The sequence below is a fragment of the Microchirus variegatus genome, assembly GCF_963457635.1.
Source record: "Microchirus variegatus genome assembly, chromosome: 7".
Classification (NCBI taxonomy): Eukaryota; Metazoa; Chordata; class Actinopteri; order Pleuronectiformes; family Soleidae; genus Microchirus; species Microchirus variegatus.
The window spans coordinates 18,956,706-18,979,160 of NC_139808.1; the positions used below are offsets into that span (position 1 = coordinate 18,956,706).

Sequence of the window (22,455 nt, forward strand, 5' to 3'; positions counted from 1 at the left end):
TTAAAAAATTAAATTTTGTAATCAACAGAAATATATTCAATCCGACAAACCCTTTCACTATAAGGCAACCTTTAAGTTGTAAGAAAAACAAAGAACTATTAGGCTACAGTAAGCCTATGAATAAAGGTAATCAGCATTGACAAAGAAAGGAGAGAGAGAAGGGGTCTCTTGGTCCAGTCATTTTACATTTGTTTTCCACTTTGAACATTGACAGCAGAAGCTGGTGAAACTGTAACAGTCTAACAACAGCGACATTAGTCCACTGGGTGCAGCCAGTTTAGTTGCCTTTCCACGGATGAGAACAAATAAAGTATTGTCAGAATAGTTGAAAACACGAAAACAGTCTCACTCACGCTCCTCGGCGGGGATGATGTGGTTCCTCACGTAGGTCATCGCTTTTTCTGCGTCGGTGAATTCCTTTTCTTCCCCGTTGTGTGTGACACGGAGACGGGCTGGGAACAGTATGCCAAACCGGACGTTTTGGCGGTTGTGGAGCAGCTTTCTGACCTCGGTGAACGCGGCTCTGGCTTTGGCGACTCTTGTAGTATAATCCGGGAAGATAGCAACTGACTCTCCGTTGTACCGAAGTGGAGCACGGGTGCGCGCCCGGTTCAGTACCTCAACACAGTCTTGGAAATAGTGAAGTTTGGCTATTATCGCTCGTGGTTTCCCGCCGGGTTTTCTTGGAGCCAGACTCCTGTGTGAGCGATCAATGAGCACATCCTTGTTCAGCTGCAGCGCCTCTCGTAGCAGCTTTGAGACCGATGACGTTGAGCTTGATCCTGGCGTCTCAGGCAGCCCAAGTATTCTGATGTTACACCGCCGCGCTCTTCCCTCCATGTCCTCGCACTTGTCTCGGAGCTCCGCCACCTCCGTCTTTAGGGTGTTCACCGTGGTCTGCAAAGTCACCACCTCGTCTGACCATGCTGACAATCCGGTCTCCATGTCTCGGACTGTGGTTTTCACTTGGTCGATCTCCGAGTGAATCGCCGCCGTGCTATTTTTAACTTCTGCTTTTAATGCCTGCAGCTCATTTTTAAGGAAGTCGAAGTCGTCGGCAAGTGCGTTTTTCATTTCTGATTTTATCACCGCCGAAATTTCTGTTTTCAGCGAGAGAAGAATCTCCGACTTCAGGGACTTGGCGTCCATCTCGGGTTTAACGTTAGCTGACCGTAGATGTGGTGGAGATGGTCTTGCCGCGGTGCTAGTAGCAGTGTAGCTCCCGGCGGTGTTGGGCCTCGTGTTCGCTGCTCCAGTATATTGAAATTTTTTCAGCTTCGGATTCGTCGCCATTCACTCTGCTGCTGTTTCTCAGCTTCGGAAATGATTTCAGAGCAGATTAGTCGATGTTTTAATGTACTGCGCGCTTATTAACTTAAAATAAAAAAGAAGTTCGACGGGAGCTCAAACAAACACGTCCTACTCCATCGCCAGCTCAACAGCGCCCCCAGACCGAGGCCACATGACTGGTGATTTGATTCCTTTGCTGGGAGCTAAGTGATGCAAATTATGAGGAAACATAAATGTACTTATGACTCATTAGAAAACGCAAACAGGAATTCATTAGTGGCCTCAGTGATCATTCATGAAACAGGAAAATCTGAGATCTGTCAACCTGGGCCTCTATGGGTGTGTGAGTGAATAGTAATGCCAAAATCCTGTTATGTCAACACAGCGCCGGTGACGACAATGTAACGCTATAGGGCAGCGACAACATTCTGCATCATGGCCACGAAAAGCGTTCGTTTTTGCAAATAATGAACGCAAAAAACGAACACAATCTGAAAACACTGCTGAAGCACTAGTGTCACTTAACTTTTACTCTGAATCCTCACAGAGACACAGAGCTGTTGCAGGGAGATGGAGCAATAAATGTGAGAACAAAAGTGAGGGAATCCAACAGAAATCTCCATGTCTCTCTCACTCGTGTGTGTGGAGACTAGAGCGAGAGTCAAGTGACAATAGTGCCTCAATAATGACTCTAAAAAAAAAATAATTTGAGCCATTTATTCGAGCCCTTTTAGTGGACATAATGAAGATGTCACATGCCCTGTAGAATCATTTTAATCGTACTTTAAAAGTACTGATCACTTACACACCCACATTTGTAAATGTGTAGTTTTTATGGGTTTATATGACCCAAAATCCACTTTTTTTTATACATATTATGTGCTCCTGCATTGTCTAGTCGCTGTATAATAGTTTTTGTTTCATTTTCGTAGTGTTTCAAAAAGTCATGTAAAATAACATGGTCGCGGGCCGCGGTTGCATAGCCACTGTTAGCAGCGAGACGCCATGTTTCTACCGGAGCCTGTAAGGACAAACGCGAGAGAACAAATCAAGCGTCGCTTTACTTGTAGCGGAAGTCCCGCCTCCACTCTCTCCGCTTCGTCTGCTACGGCCGCGGTAGCTCGTCCTCTCCCTTGCCGGCTTCTGACAGCTCTACCACGGCCACGAAGAGCTGTCCCTCGTCCTTGCCCTCTCCCCCTCCCTCTCGTTGTCTGAATAAATACTAGAACCTCATCTGCTGACACGGAGAAAGACGACAAGGACGACATTTGTCCGGCTGAGGATACCGTAGCGCTCAGGGAAGGGAGGGGGTGATCAGAGGAGCAGTTTGTTGTTGTAAATTTCAGCCTCTCCTCTAGATGTCACTATAAACTACTTACGTCACCTTTAAACACAACACATATTGTAATCGCTGACCTGTCCCATGCAGCTACGTCTGCCCAAGGTGCTGCAGGCCTGACTAAGGTCATCATCGTCCCAGCGTGGCAGAGACAAGGCCGTGCCTTCGATGCAGTCGAGGTTGTCGAGGCTGCGGTTATTGGAGAGCTCTCTGAGAGACGGAAGACAGCTGGACAGAAAGTGAGATCGAAGGAGAGAAGACGAGATAAAGGACATTTGTCAAGGATATGAAACCTAAGAGGAAAATTACAAGCAGTATCTGGAGGGAGAGGGGAGCAGTTTCTTATGTGATGACGTGGAAGCAAAGGGGAAACATGGATTCGGGGGAGAAAATGAAAGATCAGCAAAACGAGATAAGAAAGAGGGATAAAAGGATTCACCCCTTCATTTTCATTGTCATCTCAACATTGACCATGAATCCAAATGTGGCCTCAGTTACAATTTCATCTCCTCAGCGCATGCAAAGCCAGTTACTTTAGATGACGCATGTGTAGCTCTCTGTGTGAACATGATGCCAAAGCCAAAGAGCAGGTGTGGGTTTAAATGGTGGTTGTACGAGGTATTGGCACACAATCAACACAAGTTGTGTGTGTGCGCCTTGTATCGGAAACTATTTCATTGCACAATTACAATAATTGTAAATCTATTTTATTCTCCTGATATTGTGGAGTATATGCCACAGAGGGTGACACTAGTTATCCCTGAGAGCTGAATTAGTTCCTTCATGTGCCAGCATGGACAGAAGATTTTTAGCCACTTAAGATTTTCCCAGTTTGCGATCATTAAAGTAAGTAAGTAAGGCCTACCAAATGGAATCTACCTCTGCTTTAGTCGATGATGCTTTACCTTGCAACAGGTAGCCTTTTTCTGGCTGGAAGTTGTCAACTTCCCACTCTCATTCACATAAATTTTTTTTTACGGTTTTCTAATGACAAGATTTTCAGGCTATTGTAGATTTAATATGGTGAGCCTTTTGTTAATTGGCTTAAATCTGTTTTCTCTAATGTCCCTGCTAGCAGCCATGTTATCAGTGAGAGCAGCTCCCCTGATCCCAGGCACTGGGAGGCAGCAGTAGAAAGCTCAGGAAGGTCAGATGTAATTGTATCAATACCTCCAACAACCACATGGCAGTGAACATGAACTATCCCTTTAAATGAACTGAAAAAGCTGTAAAGTCATATTTTCTTTGTGAGCACACAGTGATGGTAACATGACAGTAAACTGCCATAAAACATGGCAGTTTTATGGCATGTTTTAAATGCCATAAAACATTTAAAACATGTTTTATGGCATTTTACTGTCATGTTACCACGACACAAGGACGTCCCCTTAGTCATAGTCAAGTACTTACAACCTAATACTGGACGCTGGATAAATATAATAATAAATAATATTTATGTGATAAATGGAAATTTTGCAGTTGCTGGTGCATGAATTTGGCAATTTTTTTTACTGACTTGATGCAAATCTGAGGCGAGCAGTGCAAAGCCAGTGATGATCAATCATCCAATCAGACCTCTAAGCATGTTTGCACCACACACCTGAGATGTGACTTACAGGCCTATCACTGACCTGCTCATTGACCTGCCCAGCTGGTGCAGAGAGGACACACTGTGGAGCGGAGACCACAGGGCATCCAGCTCCCCCTGCAACATGGAATAATCCAGGGTTCTGCTGCTCACGCCAAATCAGGGTGGAGCAGAGCAGAAGTGGGGTCGGACGGTCAGGGATTGGCAGGGGAGGGGGGCGGGGGGGGGGTTGGGGTCAGGGTTAGTCACTCACGCATGCTTTAGGGAAGAATCAACCTTAACATTTCTAAACACAGACCTGAGAGGATGTTAAAATATTTGAATGTGTGTGGAGTTGGAATTATAGACTGTTTATAATGCGGTATGGACATGTGACACGAGGTGACACGTGACATGAGGTTCTACCTGGAACCATTTGCTTCTGAAAAACCCTTTCCCCGAAGAAACTTTTTTTCAAGGGTTCTTGGTAACACTAATGGTTCCAGTAAGAACCATTTTGATCCAGAGAAGAATAAAATGTTTTAAAAGGGTTCTTGGTGGAACCCTCCAAAAGGGTTCAAAATAAAATATAAAAAAATAATAATAAATAAAAAAAAGAGCAATTTCCTTTCTGGAATACAAAGGCCACCATACTTTCCTGACGTGCTCGGGACAGGGAGGGGTGAGTGGAGGAGTCCTCTGTTACAGTCTGCAGTCTCACCATTGGGTGTCACTAATTTTACACACTGGACAGGTATTTAGTCAGGAACACAACAAAACAATAACGTTTTTGGAAGTCATGTAGGTTTTTGAGAGACATTTAGAAACATAGTAACTACTATATCTCTTCTGCTGAATGTGGGAACAGCAGTGAGAAGGTAAATCATTGCTGATGTAAGTGGCATGTGGTGAACCCCAGGAGTCTGACACCACTTCATTCTATACATGAGTAAGCACAGCTTGGACTCAGTGTGTCAGTGTGTTTCTACATCCTGTGCCTGTGTGCACATGACAAGAAACAGGTTTGTTTGTTTATTCTCTTTTGATTGTTGAGAGGTTGTACCAATCAGTATTTATAACTGTGTGTCAGTGGAGTGTGAGAGAGTTCACCAATTCACACATTTTAAAGACTTTTCATCAAAATTCATTTGCATATAGAATATAACAGAGAGGTTTAAAAAAAGACAACAACTAACATTTCATGTATTTCTCAACAACCGATGACTGAACAATCCTTGTTTCATCAAGCAGTACTTACCCAAACAATCTTTACAAAACATTAAAGGGACAGTTTAGGTTTTTGGAAGTGTGGTGGATCACGTGTCAGTGAACTTGCCCAGGGCCTGGATGTGCTCTTTCACTGATAACATGGCTGCCAGCAGAGACAGAAGGGAAAACAGATTTTATCCACTTAACAAAAGACTCTGCCAATAAAACCTGCAATAGGATATACAGAATATGCTTGTCACTTTTTCCAGGCCTTAGACAGCCTTTTCCAGTGGGAAACTTGAGTTTACAAACTCTGCACCAATGTCCTTAGAGAAAATCAGCAATTTTACACCAGGACACACAGGAGTTGTTAATCCACCAGCAGCTCATGTGTCCTCACAAGCTAAAAAAAAGAGCTACTTTTATCTACTTTGGTGTGGGAGAGTAGGTGATTAACAAACTGCAGTTTGACGACAAAAAACCCTGTCTAATGGGTAAGATAAAGGAACAAACATTTTCTTTGGGCGTTGACTTAAGCAGGCATAAAGTATAATCAGTTTTTACTTGTGTCCTTGCTGGCAGCCATGAGTATCCGGATCCCAGGCGGTTTCACAGAAACTGATTATGTGCAAAACCAAAGAATAAAAACCTGAAATATCCCTTTAAATGTACACATCTCTTCATCTTTGTCTGATGTTAGTCTTTTCTTTGGAAAGCCTGTCCATCATTTTCCAACTGATAGCAGGTCGCAGTCCCTTTATAATTTGTAATGGTCTCCCTTGCTGTTGTGTGATGATAAGAAGTGGTTAATAAAGCACAGCTCTGCGTCTCAGTGTATTCTCTTACTTGTGTGGGGGTAGCTGGTCGCTCAGAGACTGCTGCGTAGCCCTGAGGTAGCTCTGGCGGCGAGCAGCAGTTTTCGGAGAGGGCTTTGGGCTTCCCTCCGAGTCGTCGCTGTCTTCCATGTCTCCCATGGCCTTCACGTAGCTACCGCTGCGCATCCGCCGACACGGGATTTCATTGGCTCCCCCGCTGTGGCCTAATGTGCTACTCCAATCACCCTAAAGGCAACATTAAGTGGCTAAAATTAGTAATGTGTTTTATTTATTTTTGTCAACACCGCATCAGTCGGTACATTTCCATGCAGATAAGTTGAGCTACAGGGTTATAGCTCTACTACGCCATTTAATTGGACTACTGTCCTTGTTCCAGTACAAGCAAGAGTGGGTAATTGATTTATTTCATTTTATGCTTGGTATTATAATGCATTTTCTGGTATGTTTAGTTATTTAAAATGAACTGTATTTGGTGTAGATTTAACCATATTTTTCACGCTCCTGTCTTCTTTTTGTGTATCAACTTCTTCTATTATTTCTGGATCAAAGACCAGGGGGCTGGAACTGTGCAACATGCTCAGGATGTCAAGGCCAGTGCGTGTTAGTCCGACACCCTGGACAGGTCGCCAGTCCATCGCAGGCAAAACACACAGACAACAACCATTCACTCTCACGTCCACACCTTACGGTCAACTTAGAGTGTCCTCTGCCTGTTTTTGGACTGTGGGAAGAAACCGGAGAAAATCCATGCACACACGGGAGAACATGCAAACTCCTAGCCACTATGAAACAGCGTGACTCTTTACATGTAATTTAAAAGTCTAGTTTTAGTCAGAATAACACAATAATTTGACTCTTTCCAATGTCATGTACATGTACTGACTGTGTTAGTACACATGAATAGCACTGAAAAAAAAAGAAAGAAAATTGTTGGCCAACTTGAAAACCTATAATTACTTCATTTGGTTATTCTCAAATTGAGTTTGTTACCAATCTAAGGGTGAATTCCAATTCCTTGCTTAACCCTCAATCTCAAAAATGCGCGCTCCCGCTAGTGCAAGTGCTGTCCCGATTCTCAGAAAAATTAAGATTGAGAGAGTTAAGATGGGAATTGGGATAGGCCCAACGTCTGTCACACGTTTTCTTTTTTCACTGAGTTATTACTGATACAGTCTATAAATACAAATACTGTGTAAATGTAACTACTATCATGCACTGCACTCATTTCAGATGTACTCACCCTTCTCCCAACCTGCAGATAGTTGCAGGTTAGCTCCTGTTGGCAGGATTTGGACTTGAGCATGGATCTATCCAGAGTTGCGGAGCCCTTCTGGATCACCTGTCTTGGGTGACCCATGGTCAGTGTGGACCAGGAGCCTCCTTTCATATAGTCATTATCATTTATAACCATACCTCCAGTTCCACCACCGCCTCCAACCGAAGGCCCAGTAAGTGCCTGATACTTCATGTCATTACTGCTTTTTGAGGAGCTGATCGTGTTGTAGCCACTGTGACTGTATCTGCTTTGGCTGTCGTGGCCAGTTGAACGCCCTAGAGTCATCATGGCCATGGTGTTGTGGTAGCTGCTCAGATCGCTGCTGTCCAAATCGTCTGAGCTCCAGTAACCCGACATGTTGGAGCGTGGTCGTCTCTTGGCAGCATCTGACTTTGTACCCCGATCATTACTTTTGGATCTGCGATTCTGCTTCCCTCCGTCCTCGGTGCCAGACGAGCCTCCACCGCTGCTTGTAGAGCGTCCGTTGAGATTTCCTTTCATGGTTTGGTGTTCCAGTGATTGGGACTTTGCAAAGAGTTTCTGCACCGAGTGCAACATGTAACGAATGCGTCCAGGACTGTCTGTGCGCTGCTTGGCGGCAGAGAGGGCAGATGATCGGTGGAACTGCAATGTGCTGAATCCATCACGTCCTCCAGGTAGCTGCTTCTCAAACTCCAGCAGACTGGGTGGTGGCTGGTTCTTAGTCATATGGTGTGATATAGTTGCTGAGCCACTTGTAATCATAGCTCGTCGTCCGGCCATCCCTGCCATGCCCATGCCCGTTCCCATGCCCATGGACATGGATGTCCCCATAGTCCCTGTGCTTATCCCTCCAATACTGTCCCCAGGTGGGGAGAAGTCAGACTGGTCATAAGAGTTGTAATGAATCCCAGAGAAGGTGTTGCTGTTTGAGAGTTGGTTGTTGAGAGGCAGCATGCAGTCTGATGGAAAAGACGCCGGGTTGGTTGAGGGGTAGAGATGAGGGTCCATGGTGCCGTAGTGCTCCATTGTAGGTCTCAGCAAGTAAGGGCTGCGAGGCAGGGTGCTGGTCTTCTGAGGGTAGAGGGCCTCTGGATGACCCAGTGATGGATCGCAGGAGTCAGACAGGTGTCTGTTACGATTGGTCCCCATCCCTTTCATGTTGGTGAGGAGGCCCAACCCCCTAGACCCTCAGGTAAAAGTGTGTTAGCTGATGACCTTGAGCGTGACTCCTATAAAGGATCAGCAAGATAGACACAACACAAACACAAAAAGACAGAGAGGGATTAGTTTCAAAACGGGTGAATATTGTACACAGAACAAAGACACCCAGACTCTCTGCAGCGTCTATCTGCTCAATCATACAAACACGCCCACTCATGTGCCAGATCAGACAACAAACAGGCTGACTGTCGGGCTGTGAGGAAAACACTGAGGACAGTGAATGTGGCAGTTTTCCACTGCCTCCCACAGCAAACATCTGTGTTAAATTGCTGTAAATGAATAGAACAACAACATGTGGAAGAAAGACAAGCTGTAGCTGGGGGTAAAGTAGTATACCAATCAGTTAGAGCAGTGACTGACAGTCATTTACAGAAGCAACAGCAAATATCTCCTCAGAGAAATTAGTTTAGAAGTATGGGAAGAATTAAGTGCTGTGTCATTTTCTCCTCATTGGTCACTTCATTAGGTACAGGCTACACCTGATAAAGTGGCAGTAGTGGCACCAACTGTGGTCTTCTGCTGCTGATTCAGGGTCTGACGTGTGCTCATAGATGGTCTCCTGTAAACTGCATGTCTTAGTTGTATCCATAGATCCATGTTTATAAAAATGGATGTCTTCTGGTTTGAAAAGTGAAGCCCAGGAACTGGGATTGAGATGGCAGTGAGCCACCAGGGGTGACTCCACTGGTATATATGAAAAAAAAATTAGCCGACGTGTCACTCGATTTATGTCAGTAACCATTTTACTGCGAGGTTAATGGTCTGAATCGCCAGTTTTGATGTGTCTTCAGTAGGACATGATATCAATTTTGTTAAAGAGAAATGGATGATAAAGCCCAGCACAGTGGTCACCAGTGTGATTGACAGCTAGTATTGTCCGATAGGTGCCTGGTTGCAAAGGATGTTTGGGAACTACTGGTTGCAAAAAGTGTCATGGTGCACATCTCAAAGTTAATAAACAGGAACTTGTGTCCAATAGTCTACGTCCTATATGGTTATTTGAGTTACTGTCTTATCATTCTCCTTTGACCTTCAACAACAAGGTTTTTTTTTTTTTTTTGAGAATGTTTACTCAATAGATATGTTCACTTTTCAGACTAAACCCTGGCTGGTAAGTGTATATAAACCGACAATAATAAGTTGTCTACAAATAGAGAGAAAAGAAAAGAAAATCTAAAACACATACCTGCTGCCTCGGTCTGCCTCTCTGCATATTCTACAGGTTTGCAGAGATAGGAAATATTAACATTTTGGGGAGAGCCCTTGCTGTCAGCCTGTAGCACTCAATCTGTGCCCAATAATCCGTCTGTTTCTTATCTCTTTCCTCCTCCACTGTTCCCTCTCTCCTTCTCTCTCTCTCTCTCTCTCTCTCTCTCTCTCCTCTTCCCACCTCCAATGGGCATCGCTGGCACTGTGGTCACAGTGCTCTTGTTCTATCTTTGCATAATGAGCCAAGGATGCCACGCAGACTGTCACAGTGAAACCACTGAAGAGGATTTGACCAGTGGGGAGTGGGCAGCAGGAGCTGGCAGCTACGCTTCTCTGTCCTCCAACAGAATCTGTGCCAATGCTCTGGCAAATTCTTGCTATGGAAAAGCGACAGACGATAATGGATGGGGGAATACTGTGCAAATGTAAATCAAAGAGGATAAAGACTTGTATGGTATTTTACTATTTTTAAAACACATTTGTGTGGCAAAGAAATTCAAATAGACAGAAACATATCTCATCTCAGTCGCCTTTCAGCCTCGGCATCCTCAGAAATGGGATATATTTACATTTTAAGCAAAACTTGGCTTGACAGGCATTGAGGAAATAGGTTTAAAGATCCCATATTATACCCTATTAACCCAAGTTAAACTAGGTCCTGGTGCCCTAATGAACATGTCTGTGTCATGCTTTAGTCAAAATATCATAAGGATGAAGCACAATAGCAGTTCAATAACCCAAAACAGCCTTTTTCAGAACGCTCGGTTTTGTGCCTGGTCATTTACATGTGAATGAGACCCAGGTAAACACACATCCACTGCTCCCAGGGGAGTGTCGATCTAACTTACTATCCACAGCCATACTGTTGCCACTTATCGTCATGCACCGTCGTCACAACCCCTGCTCCATATACCGCATAGTAATGTCCGTTTACCTGTTGTTACTGCGTTTCACCGTAATGCATAGAGTGACCACGATTTTGGCTTCTCGCCATCATAAAAACATTAAAATCAAAGAAAAACGATTAATGCGCGGCGCGGTGTGTATGTAAATTCCCATGCTAGAAAAAGACCCTGAACGCACCAGTGTTACTACGGCTCCAACTGAGGTGTGTGGATCAATAATATGAGGAGAGAACGTGGAAACACGACAGAAAGGCGGCCTTTGGTTGAGAAGAAATGTAGGACAACATCTTTCTGCAGTGCTTTCAAACGCGTGCTCCTCATATCACCGATCCACACGTCACTCGCTAACCGCAGGCACGTAACTGGTGCGTTCAAGGTGTCCCTCCAGCATAGGAATTTACACAGACAATCAACAACAAAGGAGCTACGGTGGAGCTGTGAAGTACTCTGCCTGGCGGGGTGCCAACATTCACGGTGAAATGTCCGCACTGTCGTCACTTGGTCGGGAGGTGTAAACATTTCGTGTTTTATCGCCTATACTTACACAAAGTGGAACCACTAAAACATGACTGAGTCTTGTTTTTTCACATTTTGGGGACTGGTATGGCCCACTGAGTCCCAAATATAAGTACTAAAAGATTAAAAAGTAGATTTTGCACAATAGGGGACCTTTAAATGTGCTCAGCATCTATAAAATGACTTTTCCTCATTCTCCCTCTCTGGGAGAATGGTTCTGTTCCCGTTAGGACAAATATTACAATTAATATGAATTTGACACTCACTGGCAACATTATTAGGTACACCTGTTCAGCTGCTTGTGAACACAAATACCATTTAGGCAGAGTGCGAAATACTCATTAATAATCAGGGGGTCCCCATCTCCCATTTGTTGTGCAATACTGTTTCACCACCCCAGATGCCACCCTGCAGTATTGGCTATCTTCCCTGTCAGATGTGGGCTTGTGTGGGCCTTTTCCAAAGCACCATTTGGAAAGCAATTATTAAAACATTAAAAATACACAATTAGAAATAAAATAATTGACATGTTGTCTGGTTAAAAAGGATAAGAAAGAATGCAACGTGTATTATGTATGAAGATCATATATCTAAAACTGAAATGACAAAAATCTTTAGGAAAAAAACATGCTTTCCAATTACACTGTAACATGTTTAGACCCCCCTCAAATTTTGCATTTGAGGCTTTCAGGGGGTCTTGAGTGTTAATCAGGGGGGTCTAACCCTCCCCCAGATCCCCCTGTATTTCGCACAGTGATGCGTAGACATGGTCAAGACGAGCGTCAGAATGAGGACGGAAGGTGAGCTAAGTGGCTTTGATCGTGATACGGCTGCTGGTGCCAAGTGGTTGGGTCTGATTGTGGCAATAATTGTCAGACTGATTCACAACAGGGACTCACAGAGTGACGTTAATAACCACTCATTTGGTATGTGGAAGACCGTCTCTGAAGTTTGGGACTACAGGTAATTTGAAACAACCACAAATGAATGCTGCCTTTACTGCAGTGTGTGGACTGAGCCAGCGAGGATTTTTAATGACTGCCTTTGTTATTTAAATATTTCTTGAATCCATCTGTCATGTATTATTGGTTTTGGCAGCCGTTAGAAGTAAGCAGAACTCTGGCAGCAATAGAGTGACACCAGCAGTTTTCACTGCAACTCATATATCTGTATGCATGTATGTATATTTAATTCCTTGCATGTTTGTCCTCATATTTAACATATAATACTTTTCGGAGGTTGATACACACATTACCATCTGTAAACGATTCAGATGAAGAGGTTAGAGGTTAAAATACAGCTGCAGCTTTCCTTCACACACATTACCACACTGTGCATAAATAAATGCTCATGATGGCAAGTTAAATATTTAGTCGAATGTGTTTTTGTGAGCGATTAAGGTTGATTTATGCTTTGCCTCTGCTTAATGTATCTTAACATGACATTTGCAGAGTATGAACTGTATTGCATCCTCTGGTGCCGATTGTTGTCATAAAAGTTGGAAACCTCTGCTCTCTTCTATCCAGGACACATAGGCAAACAATGGGAAGATCCCAGTCTCGTATTTGTCTTACAGAGAACAGAACATCCACAAGTCGTCTTTCAGGCCATATGTAATAACTACACTCTTAGAAATAAGGGTTCCAAAATCTTACGGGTCACACCTCAGCCCTTCTACAAGGGCTGAGGTTCTACCTGGAACCATTTGCTTCTGAAAAACCCTTTCCCGAAGAAAGGGTTTTTCAAGGGTTCTTGGTAACACTAATGGTTCCAGTAAGAACCATTTTGATCCAGAGAACCCTTTAAAACCCCTTTCCTGAATAAAGGGTTTTAAAAGGGTTCTTGATGGAACCCTCCAAAAGAGTTCCAGATGCAATCTTTATAAAAAAGGTTCTACCTAGAGCCAAATAGGGTTCTCCTATGAGGACAAGCCGAAGAACTTTATATGATTCTACTTAGCACTTTTATTTCTAAGCATGTAGGATAAAATTGTTGAACATCACTCATACTTAAACTATCTCTGTTATCTGTGTGATGCGTTTTTAAAGTAATCTGTGAAGCCCAAGAAACATTTCCCACATCAGTTGACAATAAAGAAAACTTATTTTTCTTCATTTTATTACTAATATTTATCCCCCCCCCCTCCACTGAAACTGGACTTAAAAACCTGGTTGAAAGAAGAGGATGAAATAATTACATAAAACTGTGCGACGGGTAAAAAGTGCTGGGATGTGCTCACACTTACCCATTTGCAGTTCAGGTTTGAGAGTGGCTCACTTTACCCTTTTAGCTCAAGTGCTGAACATATTGTGCGCTACACGATACTTTTACACACTTCTAGTAATTAGCTTCCCCCCCGCCCCCCATCAAAAAAAAAAAGGAAATCCTCCATATGAATTATAAGCCTGGCTTTCATGTCACTTTCATTAGCATGCTGTAGGCCCAGACTCATTTAGTGTCATTAACAGAGCCACTGTGAGTGCCATCTCCGCTGATAGGGTCAAATCCTCTAAATCCTTTTACACCACATTAACTAACTGCCTCATATCCCACCGCGACACGCCACTCAGCTAAGCTTAGCATAGCCTCCACAATGTGTCAACCACTGCGGCTCCAAATGACAGTGATGGTGGCATTATCAACGTGTAAACTGTACACTGCCACTCGTACACTGGCAACGTTTCAAGACATTCAGAAAACGTTAGCCGTTTCAGTACATGCTCTATATTTAGACTTAATTAGAGTTGTTTTCTGTAGTTTGACATCATGTACCTCGATTTTTAAAATTATGCTTATATTTTACCATCCTACAATTTACCTATCAGGCAAAATCACTAAGTGATTTAAAGCAGAAAAGAAATAGAAACTTGAATAACAGTGTGCTAAAGGACCAGTGTGAAAGATTTAGGAGATTTATTGAAATAAATTTAATAAACAAACTATATATTTGTTTGTAAAATTGTGCAATCACATCAAAAATCTTTTGTTGTTTTTTTCACAGCCTTGGCGTAAGTGTGCATTTTGAAGCGGAAGGTCACTAAGCCAATGAAGGAGAATTACATCTTCTCTACATATTTTCTGCTATGTGATGGCCACCGTAGTCTCACCATTAGATGTCACAAATTCATACACACTGGATCTTCTGTAAATAATGTTACATTTAAAAAAAATAAATAAAATAAATAGATAAAAAATATAAAATAAATAAAAGTCAAGTACAATGTATGACATTAGCCCAAATATTACATACACAGTTTCACTGCCAGTTAGACTTATTGAAAAATATTCAAAAAATCCCTACAAGTCATTATTGTTTAATATAAATATAATATGGTTCGTGTGAAAACCAAAACTATAGCTTCTACTGTTAGTGCTAATGACAAAAACCTCATACACTGAGAGACGTTTTGACCCCAAGAGAAGAGAAAGACATGAAACTAGGTCAAGATTCTGCTAAATAGACAGGTGTCTGCGTGGACAAAAACAAATACACACAACAACACCTTTAATGTGTCTGTGTTTGTTTTTACACCCTGCTTGGAGCGTCTGGTGGCAGCATTTCTCTGCCTCGTGCACTGGTGAGCTGCCATCTGCTCCCAGAATGGGGAAATGGGAGTTTGGCTTTGTGTCCAATTTATGACCTTACTCATTCTCTCAGCCACCGCAACCTGAATGAGCGCCACGCGCAGTTCACGGTGCCCGCCAGAAGAGGGAGACAACGGTCAATGCAAGTCTCTACCAGGTTTCATAATTTTTGATTTTACAATCCCCCCCCCCCATATACACACACACACACAAAAAAAAACTACAAGCTCACGTATCAACAACATGTCAGCAAAGTGCTGAACTGCAAGAAAAACTCTCACTTATATAATTAAATCTTGCATAAAGTCACTTATGTGCAGTGAAAATACTTAAATCATGCATCAGAGGCTGTGAGTGACTTATACCCAATATTTATTTGTTATCATTTTGTATCCGTGCCCTGGTTTTCTTTGTGGCATTTCTCATTGTACTTGCAAAGGTAAAATGACTGTGTTTTGCTAAACACTATGTAACGTATGTGTTGCATGTACTACAGTAAATGGGTATATAATAGGTATCATTGTATAATAGGTTTAATAGGTATGATAGGTATATAATAGGTATCATTGGATACTTCAGAATTAAATTTTTTCCCCTTGTCGTTTTAATTGAAAAGTAATGACAAAGTATCCAATGAAGCATTTGAATATGTAACATTGATGCTCTATTACACACAATCATATAATTAGTAAGTATTAATTTTGGTGTAAGGCATCTGTTTCTTAGAAAAGAGGATGTGTTCCATTCTTCAAGGAATTTGTTGAGTTTTGACCTCTTTTCAGTTTGTATTTAGTTTTTTGAGTTTTTTATATCAACTACAGTTTCTATATCAACCCAAACCCATCTGTCTTCCCACTTTTAGCCTCCAGTAAAACACTCAATTTGATGCAGTGTAAAAAAAAAAAGAGAAATATATATATAAAAATATACAACAAAAAATCAGCAAACTGCTCAATTGAAAGTGAGAATTTCTATTCCCATCCAAATATTCTGACTGACTATAACGTCTATGGTTCATCTCTGTGATATTCCATGACATAAACATTGTTTACGTCGTATACATTTTTCTATTTTCATTATTTCTAATATTTAACTGAATTGAGTTTGAATGTATGTTTCTGTCTCTGCCGCTATAGCACTGCATATGTCCCTGCTGAGGGACAGCTAAAGGAGCACCTTATCTTATCATGCCACATTTTTCAAACCAGTGTCCAGTTTCTCGATTGACGAAAGTCTCTGGGAGGCCAGATTTAGATCAGTGTCTGCAAAAGACATCATCCCTTCATCTGAGCAACACAGGCAGTTTGTCAGAGCACAGCTCTGTCATTCAGCTCTGAGCCCATCTGCTCCATAGGCTTATAGAAATGCCCTAGACGACAGGCCCGTTTTTTTTTTTTTTATGTGTGTGTGTTTGTGTGTGTTAAGGCGGCGTATATAATATGAAACAAGCCAGACGGACACTTGCAGATTGCTCGTGGAAACCAAGGGTGCAAGAGGAAGTGAGGGAAAAACTGTGAGGAGTAAGGTGTGGGGTTTTGACAGCAGCGAAAATGAAAGTAATCTAATGGGAACAAGAAGGTGTGAAAATGAGTCAATGTGTTGTAAAGTGGGGTGGTGGAGAGGAAATATAAAGATGCTGACAGATAGAGAAAAGCTACTGGGGAAAAGGATTGTAATGGAGGAGCAAGAAAGATCTTACCGTTAAACCTCCCTACACACTCACTACTGTTATATAAGATTAAAAACAGAAATTATTGTTTAAGTTCAACTAAAACCAAACTTTTAAAGGGACACTGTGTAGTATTTATGGGTTTATATAACCCAAAATCCACTTTTGTATACATATTATGTGCTCCTGCATTGTCTAGTCGCTGTATAATATTCTTTGTTTCATTTTCGTAGTGTTTCAAAAAGTCGTGTAAAATAACATGGTCGCGGGCCGCTGTTGCATTGCCACGACGCCATGTTTCTACGGGAGCCTGTATAGACAAACGCGAGAGAACAAATCAAGCGTCGCTTTACTTGTCCCGCCTCCACTCTCTCCGCTTCGTCTGCTACGGCCGTGGTAGCTCGCCCTCTCCCTCGCCTCACGAACCTCATCTGCTGACACGGAGAAAGACGACGAGGACGACATTTGACCGGCTGAGGATACTGTAGCGCTCAGGGAAGGGAGGGGGTGAGCAGAGGAACAGTTCTTTGTTGTAAATTTCAGCCTCTCCTCTAGATGGCACTATAAACTACTTACTTCACCTTTAAATTACACATTAACATGTTAATCTGAGGACACACGGTTGGTGTAGTAGTGAGCACTCTGCCTTTGCAGCAAGAAGACCTGGGTTTGAGCCCCGGTCGGATCAAGGGTCTTTCTGTATGGAGTTTGCATGTTCTCCCCGCGTGTGTGTGTGTGTGTTTTCTCCGAGTTCTACGGTTTCCTCCCACAGTCCAAAAACATGCAATATGGGGATTTAGGGGACACTCTAAATTGTGGTGTGAGAGTGAGAATGAATGTTTTTTTGTGCTATGGACTGGCAAACTCTCCAGGGTTTATGTGCACTGACACACCCAGATAACGTGACTGAGATATCTAATTATGACTGAATAAATACCTTCAGTCACAAGGCACTTTTCCACTACTCTACTCGGTTTGGTGTCATGTCGTTTTCCATAACTATAGGACCACCTCAACGTGGGCGGGGTCATTGTATCATGGCTACACAAAACTGCAGTGACGTTGTTTTATACGGGACACAAACACGCAAACTAGTGACGAGCGAAGTTGTTTTACAGTGTAACTGAATCATTAGAATGGGTTTGTTAATGAGATTTGCTCAGTACTTTCTGCATGACCGGATCACAGACTCTGTGTGACAGTCGCTGAACTGAAATACGGCTAAACAGGTTGTGATTCGGCTCACGATCTGCGGCTTTCAGCAGTGCTGTCGCTAAATACACCAGACTCCTCTTTTAAATATTGACATTTTAGAAATTTCCTTTGCTAAATGTTGGAGATTAACTCTTTTTAACTGATCTACATTTTGGCATTTTTCCTTTGATTCTTGTGTCGGACGTTGCGTTCATGACTCTGACGACATCTGTCATATTTCTACTACCCTCACACCCCACGCAAAGTAACTAAGTAACTTTTACTCAAAGTACATTTCAAATGAACTACTTTTTACTTCTACTTGAGTACATTTTCAGATGATTACTTTTACTTTTACTTGAGTACATTTTCAGATGAATACTTTTACTTCTACTTGAGTAATATTTCATCAAAGTATTGGTACTTTTACTTGAGTACAGTATTTTAGTACTTTTTTCACCTCTGGTACTAACATGATGAACACTTCACTCTGTATTTATAAGATAAGCACTCAAAGCTGCTTTACACTACAGTTTTCTCCATTCACCCACTCACACACAGCTATTAAAGCAACTACTGTCTTGGCCAAGGTCACATCCAGACGTAGACTAGCAGAGCCGCAATCTTCCAGTTGAAAGACGACTCGCTCTACCACTGAGCTTCCGCCACTCTGTTGTGACAATGTCATAGTTGCTGTTTTAGTTTTGGAGCTTCTGTAAATTCAATGGTGAGTCACCGATAAAATAACGTGATGCAGGAACTTGCATCGCTGCCATAAACAAAGCAAATGAAGAAGAAATGATTGCGTTGACAGAGCTTGTACTCAGTACACTTTGCTACTTTTAGCAAATAAAAGGTGGCACGCCAGTCATTTTCATGAGAGAACAAATTAAATATAATAAAATTCATGGGCAATACATTTGTGTTCACCCGTAAAATAAAACATAACATTTACAACTCAACTGTTCACGTGTGTGATTAAACTGTTTTTTAACCAGTGGGAATGTGGTATTTCTTTTTTGTCTATGACAAGAAAAATAAACACCATCTGTAGTTAAGTGGAGGTGATCAAACAATAATGGAGGAGCAGATGTGTGTGAGTGAGCATGTATTTTCTTCAAGAATGGGGTGTGAGTGTGTAAATGAGTGTGAAAATGCGAGGCACGTGTGTGTGAGATAATAATTGGCTGAGAGTTCTTGAGAATTTTTTTTTTTTTTACGATTAAGATATGAGGCTGTGCTCTTCCAAGTGAGAAGTAATTTAATAATTTGTCAGTCACTGAATGGAAGCCTCTGAGTGTTTGTGAGCGGTGAGCACAAAAAACAGCATCTGCGTACATTTGTCATGTAATTAATATAAGAGACGGAGAACATGTGTGAGCATGCATGCGTGTGCATGTGAAGCAGGTTAACCTTGTCCTAATTACACTCTATCTGTTCCATCAGTGCTGTGCTGTGGCCTATTTTCACGGCTATAAATTTACCAGTCTCCCCTCTGTTGTGATAGATGACCCACTCATTTAAGCCCATCTCTGAAGACTGTGAGCCAGAAAGGAAGTCAATGAAAAACAGTGGCACTGCTTATTGAGGAACTTTTCCGTGTCCTCAAAACTACTTCTGGTTTTGAAGTTGCTTCATTAAAGGAATATGGTGTGCTATTGCCACGGTATTGTTTATTTTGGAGGAATCAGGAAACCCTACTATCAAAAAACAAAGTGTGCCACCTGGGGAAATCAAGAGTGTTACAAGTGATTTATGTTGAAGGAAATGTGGAGCTCAATTTATTCATGCATTTTTAATCCCAATTACCATAAAACATTAGTCGTGGTTAAAGACTTAAAACCTTCCCTTCTGGAGACAAGTAACGTACTCAACAGCCACCAGGTGAAACACGTTTGCTTGTCTGTCATTGCTCCTGACCTCTAATAAGACTGGAGGGAAGTGAAAAGACAGCAGGTCAATAAACTGTCAGGTCAGTAAACACACTGCCACTGTCAAATGATAACTTTGTATGAGGGAAAAACTTGGATCTGGGGAATAAAGTGGGTCATCTTCTAACTGGAAGAAAAAAGTCACATATTCTAATATATTTGCTTCGTGTTAATGACATTATAAGCCTGTTATGATCTGGAGTTGCTTCAGTTGCTCAAGTCTATGTTCAGCAGACAGGTTTTTCAGACATGCATGATTACATTGCCAGAATTCATCAAGCTCACATATTATATATTACATATGTAAAATGACCTAAACCCTGCGAAGAATCTTTGGGATGTGATGGAGAAGACTTGACACAAAGGTCCAACTCAACATTTTTACAAAGAAATTAAATTAACAAGTTTACCGAAAACAGTACAATGGTACGACAGAGTATGAGGGCCAAACATAATTTCTTTTCTTAAAAAAAAACCCCCCAAAAAAACCCATAATAATACAAGAATAAAGTCCTAATTATTATTCAAGCAAAATCTCAGATTGCAATATGGAGATCTGCAATTTTATTCTCAAAAAACTCAGAATTTATTCTTGTAAATTATGACTCTTTTAATAATATGACTTTATTCTCGGAAAAATTAAATACTTTTTTCCCTTCAGTTTGGCTCTAATGTGTGTTTCAAAGCTAAAGGCAGTTCAACCAAATACTGACAGTAATTATTTCTTTGGCTGTGCAGCGTAGATGAGCTGTGTGAATGTGCGTGTGAATGAGTGAATGGTAAAACTGAAGCGTAAAATATTATACATTTTAAGTGGATGCGACAGATTAGCCTCATCAGTAAGCCAACTTTGAATTCAAGTGTAAAAATACACTTTAAAAGTGTTCTACTTGTGGGTAAAATAACCAAATTTTTAAAAAAGTACTCCATAATCCACAAAGTAAACAAACAGAAGTGCTTTCTCAATATTTGCACTCCATGTCGTTCACCATCCAAAGCAATTTTAGGTACAAATCAGACCTAAACAATACATTTGTATAAACCAGAGATACTGTGAGGCAACAGTTATTATGGCAGTGATCCAATATAAACATCCGCTCCCACCACTTTGACCTTACTGATGTCCTTTTGTGATTCTGCTGGGAAACCTGCTGCAAGTGGGAAGACAAAATGTAAACTCTACTAATAAGCGAGGCGTTACAAACAAAACAATTACATTGGCTGAATTACTTACAACAAAAACGCTGAGGCCAAATATATTTCATAAGTGTCCGAGACCGAATCCCAAAGGATAGTTTCAGATTCTTAACAGTTCAGACGTTGTGTAAAACGTGAATAAAAACGTCCTCTTTGACCTATCTTCAAATTAAAACACTACAAAGACAAGATATTTAAAGCTCACATAGAGTGGTCCTGTTGCACATATATGTTAGTTATGGAGGTCTACTTACATACATTAACTTGTTTTTATGGTCAAAAACCTCCTAGTTGCTGTAAACGAGCCGATTGAAATCCTCTTTTCTGACGCTGTTTCCCAGCCGCGATATATCAGACATAAATCTCACCCCCAGAAGACAGAGTGTGTTGTGATTGGCCAGCCAGCGTAGAGCCTTCCCAACTGTCTTGTGATTGGCCAGTACCCGGAAGTGACATATTCAGCAAACCCACTATCAGAAACGGGGGTCCCCCTCTGGAACGGTGGATGCACTGCTCCTGATTATCAAAACATTTTTTTAACAATGTTTAAAAATAGCTTCTTCACGACTCCCCGCCGCAGTCCCTTTTATGACTATGACCCGGAGTCAGACCCAAAGTCAGAAGACACTGTCGCTCGTGAAACACCTCCACAACGGACGTTATTCTTCATCTGCGGTTCAATGTACGCAACCGGATGTGCCCGGACTAGTGCCCGGAGCAGGACGATCTACTGTTCAGGAGAACCGTTGTTTACGTAACCGGACCGGGTTTTTTCAGAGATCTCGCTGAGCCTGAGATTACAATAAAACACAGTGTTCTCAGCAATGGCTGAACTGTTTGTTTCGAACCTTCAGGGCTTCGTAAACAAGGTAATGACACAGATATACACTCAAAAACAGCGTTAATTGGAACTTCTGGTCTAGGTCAACTTTACTGTTCAACCTGATTAACTTTTTATTTATTTTTGCAAATATTTGCTGATTTTATATTCGATATCTAGGTACAGACAGGGGCAACAAAAGACTGAGAAAGTTAAGGAATGCTCAAAGAACACGTGTGTGGAACGTTCCACAGGTGAACTGGTGACGTGGAAACAGGTGAGTGGGTATAAAAGGAGCGTCCCCGAAAGGCTCAGTCATTCACAAGCAAGGATCAGGCGAGGTTCACCACTTTGTGAACAACTGCGTGAGCAAATAGTCCAACAGGTTACAAATAATGTTTCTCAACATACAAATGCAAGGAATTTAGGGATTTAGGGATTTTAGAGATTTAGGGAATTTAGTACTCCATAGTAGCATCAAACGAGTCGAGAAATCTCTGCACGTATAAAACCAACATTAAATAACCGTGTCCTTTGAGCCCTCAGAATGAGATAGTGAAATATATCTTCTGAGGTTACTTTTGAGTCATTTGAGCATCAAGGATATCATCTTCCTTCTTTCATTTGAACTCAAACTTCTCAGAAACTACATTTCAAAAACAGAAAACAAATGCATAACAGAGTATATGTAATCTTTTTAAGTTAGGGT

The 22,455-nt window shown here is 41.8% G+C and overlaps 1 protein-coding gene across 1 annotated transcript in view; it reads right to left on the bottom strand.

Annotated features, from left to right (window-relative positions):
- dlgap4b (discs, large homolog-associated protein 4b) overlaps positions 1-8,657 on the bottom strand; it is a gene marked incomplete at both ends in the record, with an annotated part of 44,984 nt that extends 36,327 nt beyond the window's left edge. Inside the window, 4 exons of the mRNA XM_083893049.1 lie at positions 2,707-2,857; positions 4,261-4,362; positions 6,252-6,466; positions 7,482-8,657. Of these exons, the coding sequence (XP_083749175.1) occupies positions 2,707-2,857; positions 4,261-4,362; positions 6,252-6,466; positions 7,482-8,657 (1,644 nt within the window). The remainder of the gene's footprint in view (positions 1-2,706; positions 2,858-4,260; positions 4,363-6,251; positions 6,467-7,481) is intronic.
- Positions 8,658-22,455: the final 13,798 nt, after the last annotated feature.